This window comes from Dendrobium catenatum, unplaced genomic scaffold (genome assembly GCF_001605985.2).
Source record: "Dendrobium catenatum unplaced genomic scaffold, ASM160598v2 fragScaff_scaffold_54, whole genome shotgun sequence".
Lineage (NCBI taxonomy): Eukaryota > Viridiplantae > Streptophyta > Magnoliopsida > Asparagales > Orchidaceae > Dendrobium > Dendrobium catenatum.
In genome coordinates, this window is record NW_021318516.1 from 2,856,313 (window position 1) to 2,860,072 (window position 3,760).

Below are 3,760 nucleotides of genomic sequence, written 5' to 3' on the forward strand. Positions count from 1 at the left end.
TTAGAACTTTTTAATAATGTTTTCATGGTTGACAGCATGAATAATTTATTTATAATTATATTTTAATGCTAACTTTTGATTTAAATATGTGAATAAATAAATAAATTAAACAGTCCTCCTAAAATCTGTCAATTTTATGTTTTGTTTTATCATATTTTCTATCCTCCTCTGCATAACTATTTCAATACCCTCTCAATGTTCTATAACATAAAAATTTAATATTGGACTTACAAATCACTATGTAAAGTGTTTATTTAAGTCATAATTAAAAAAAAAGGTCTGATAATTAAAATTTAGCTTGTTTTCAATGTATGTGCGTTACTGTATGAACATTTACAGCAATTTATATATAAATTACAGCTTCAATTGTCACAATACATAACAGCACATGAATGCAACGAAGTTGTAGACAGCACTGCCTCAACTGAACAAACAAAGAAAAAAAGAAAGGAAAACCCCCCAACAACCCTACAGCTTCATTCCAAGTTACTAATCAATCATCTTTCCAAAAATACAGATAAATTGAAACAACCACAACACCAAAGATATATAACCCAACGTAAAATATAGATAGACAAGTGAGACAAAATGACAAATAGAGAGGGATAGAGAGAAAACAGTTTCTCCCTACATTATCGAATTGTAGCTATGGAAAGTGGTCATGTTGAGAATACAACGAAGATGGCCCTATACCACCACTGCTCCCTTGAGATCTACTACTACTACTATCACAATCCAGCCTAGCAGCTGCTGCCATTCCGAGATTCAGATATACCATCCTTGAATCTACGTTTCCGTTGCTGTTCGCCGCAGCGGCAGCTGCGGCGGCGGCGGCGGCCGCTGCCTCTTCTCTTGAAAGCACCATAGCCGCGGATTGCACGAGCTCAAGGCACAGCCTTAGCTTATTTGGCTCGATATGAGTGAGCCCTGGGATGGCGCCTTTGAATAGAAAGTCAGAAGTGAGGGAGCGAAGAATATCGAGCGGGGTGATCCCTTCAATTGTCCGGACATTAGGGTCCGCATGGTGGTCTAACAAAACGGCCACCATGTCGGGACAAACCATCTCGGCGGCAATGTGGAGTGGTGTCTTACCAGTCGGGCCGGCGGGGCAGTTCACATCAGCTGCACCGAGCTCCAACAATGCCTTCACGACCTCGCGAGTGCAGTTTTGGACGGCGTAATGGAGGGCGAGAGAGTCGTCGAGGTTGAGGCCCTCGCCCATGACCATGAGCTTGACGAGCTCGACGTCAGAGGAGTCAAGCGCCCGTCTCATCCTACGGATCTTGTTGTGGTGTTCGTCGGATTCGGAGGCGACGTTGAGGGGGAGGTGGCTGTGGGGGAGGAAGGCGGGGCGGCAGGCCAGGGAGGATTTGAGGCGGAGTTCTTCGATCTTAGCGACGACATCAATGGGTAGGTGCTTGGCAAGTACCTCAGGGGTCAGGCCGGATTTTGATACAAGATGGGAGCAGGTGTTCCACAGCTGATGGAGTTCTTGCTTACGAGAAGCAAGAAGAACTCTCATTACATCATCTATTGATGCTTTCTCCACCATGCTTTCAAGCTGCTTCTGCATTATCAATTCAATATAAATATATTTTTATTCCTGTCGATCAATTATATATGCAAATGTTGTACACACATAAAAATACAGTCAACTCAACAAATTGGATGAGACGAAAAAATATGGAGAAAGAGGGACACAATCAAAAAGTAGATGAAAATTAGTACGAATATAGTATAAATTTTTTGTTGCAGAAAATCTCAATCACTATCATTCAAGGATAAATTAACAATCTTAATGATATATATTTATAATAATTCAAATTAACATATTTTTACAGCCTTCTCAGACGCTGTGATTCTCTCATACAGAATATGTCGCACGAACAAGAATGTCAAAAGTAAGCTTACTTTACATGTCAGAAAAGCAATATTGGTCTATGAAAAATGAGTTCGTTACTTAGATATAGAGGATTTATAAATAAATCTCAAATTATAAGGATAAAACAAAGGAGGTCGCTGATATGAATTTGCTAATTTGCAGTGGCTTCTAATTGAGGCTCAAGCAGATGCTGGAGAAGGAAATTAGGGTTTAGAATTTGGATGTGATAGGGCTTGCAAGAGAAGCATTGGAAATGTAAACACTGAAAAATGTAAGAAACTGTTGGGAAAAGAATGGCTCCAAGCCCTAGAAATTGGGATTGCTGCATGAAAGATTTGAGTCGAAAAGGGGAATTAAAAAACCTTAATTCACGATTGAGATGTGATGGATTGTGTTAAGTAACTAATTGAAAAGATGCCTAGATTTGAGAAATTTAAGAGTAATTGCCACTGATTGAGTCTTGAGTCTCGAATCTGGCTCTCTTGAAAAATAATAAAAAGATAAAAAATCAAAAGAGGGAGGGGGGCAGGTGGAGGGAAAGCGAAATACATTGAATGAGAACCTAAAAAATGGAGAAAGAATGGGGACTGCAGTGCAGCGCAGCGCAGCTTCTGACTGCTTCCGTAACAAACAAAGACATAAGTGTTCAATAAAGTAAAAGAACTCAGGAATGAATGATGCAAATAATAAAAAGCCTTCTTCTTAGCCTTTTCTACCACAGATGACATATCAGAAATTCTTAATTACCTGAGTGAGAAGAGCGAGCTGATCAACACCAAAGGATCGAGCGGCAGCAAGAGTGTCAAGAGCAAGATCAATGGCGGAGGAACAGTGCGTGTGCCAACATCCCCGATCCCCACAATTAGGTCTTGGTTCGTGTTTGGGTGGCACGAGAGAGACCTGGCCACTATAGAGGAATTGAAGCAAAAGAAGGAACACCTCGTAGCTGACCGATGTTACCGGGATTACAGCGCCGCTGCCTCCGCCTCTCGGCGAGGCTGGGGAAGCTACGGAAACGGCCCGGCTCGAGCGATAGTGATGGTGGTTGTCGAGGAGGAGGTGGAGACCAGGAGAAGAGTCGGCCGAGCCACAGAAGAAGCGGCGGAAGAAGAGGCTGCGAGCGGCGAGGATGCAACGGTGGGCGTGGACGAGGCGGCCTTCTACGCTGAAGGTGACGTCGCTGAAGGCTTGACCGTTGATGAGGAGGTTGAGGTAGTCCATGGACATGGACTTGAGGGACTCCTCCATAGGATCTTCTTTCTTCTTCTGCTTGGAGTCGTCGTATTCTTCTAGTTTGGATTGGGAAGAATGAGATGGAGTTGTGTAAGGATAAAAGAAGTGGAAAGGGGAGGAGCAACACTTCAAAATGTCTATTTCTTCAGCAGAGTACTGATGGTGACTATTGTTCTAAGCTGCGTGGAATGGGGTCAGAATTTTATGAGAGAGGGGTGGGAGAGAGAAAGCGATTTCGAGGGATGTGGGGGCGGCTAAGGTATTTAATGATGGAGGAGAAGTGGGAAATAGTAAGGACTAGAAAATATCTTCTAGGGGAGAGGGGTCTGTTTTACTGGTCTAATGCGGAAAGTTTGAGAATTTAGTATATTTTCAACTTAGAACTTCAACAAAAATGACCTGCTAATACTGTATTGTTTTTTTTTTTATTATTATTATGAAAGTTGAGTGCTAAAATATTAATTTGATATAAATGAAATTGCAATTATTTTACATTTCTAAATTAAAAAAATAAGAATGTGTCCGATGATATTTTATAACCCATCATTTATAGATATGTATATGTGTATATGACTGTGGCATATATATTGATTTGTAAACTTATTGTTCATGATTATATAATTATAAAAGAAGTTCATGAAGAAT

General features: G+C 41.0%; 1 protein-coding gene across 1 annotated transcript; it reads right to left on the reverse strand.

Moving 5' to 3' along the window:
• Positions 1–475: 475 nt before the first annotated feature.
• On the reverse strand, positions 476–3,231 carry LOC110097135 (BTB/POZ domain and ankyrin repeat-containing protein NPR5). The gene is made up of 2 exons (XM_020823380.2): positions 2,630–3,231; positions 476–1,567 (listed from the first exon to the last, which is right to left on the reverse strand). Exons 1-2 carry the CDS (start codon positions 3,128–3,130, stop codon positions 647–649), a joined length of 1,422 nt encoding a protein of 473 aa, XP_020679039.1. The 5' UTR covers positions 3,131–3,231; the 3' UTR covers positions 476–646.
• Between the last annotated feature and the right edge of the window lie 529 nt (positions 3,232–3,760).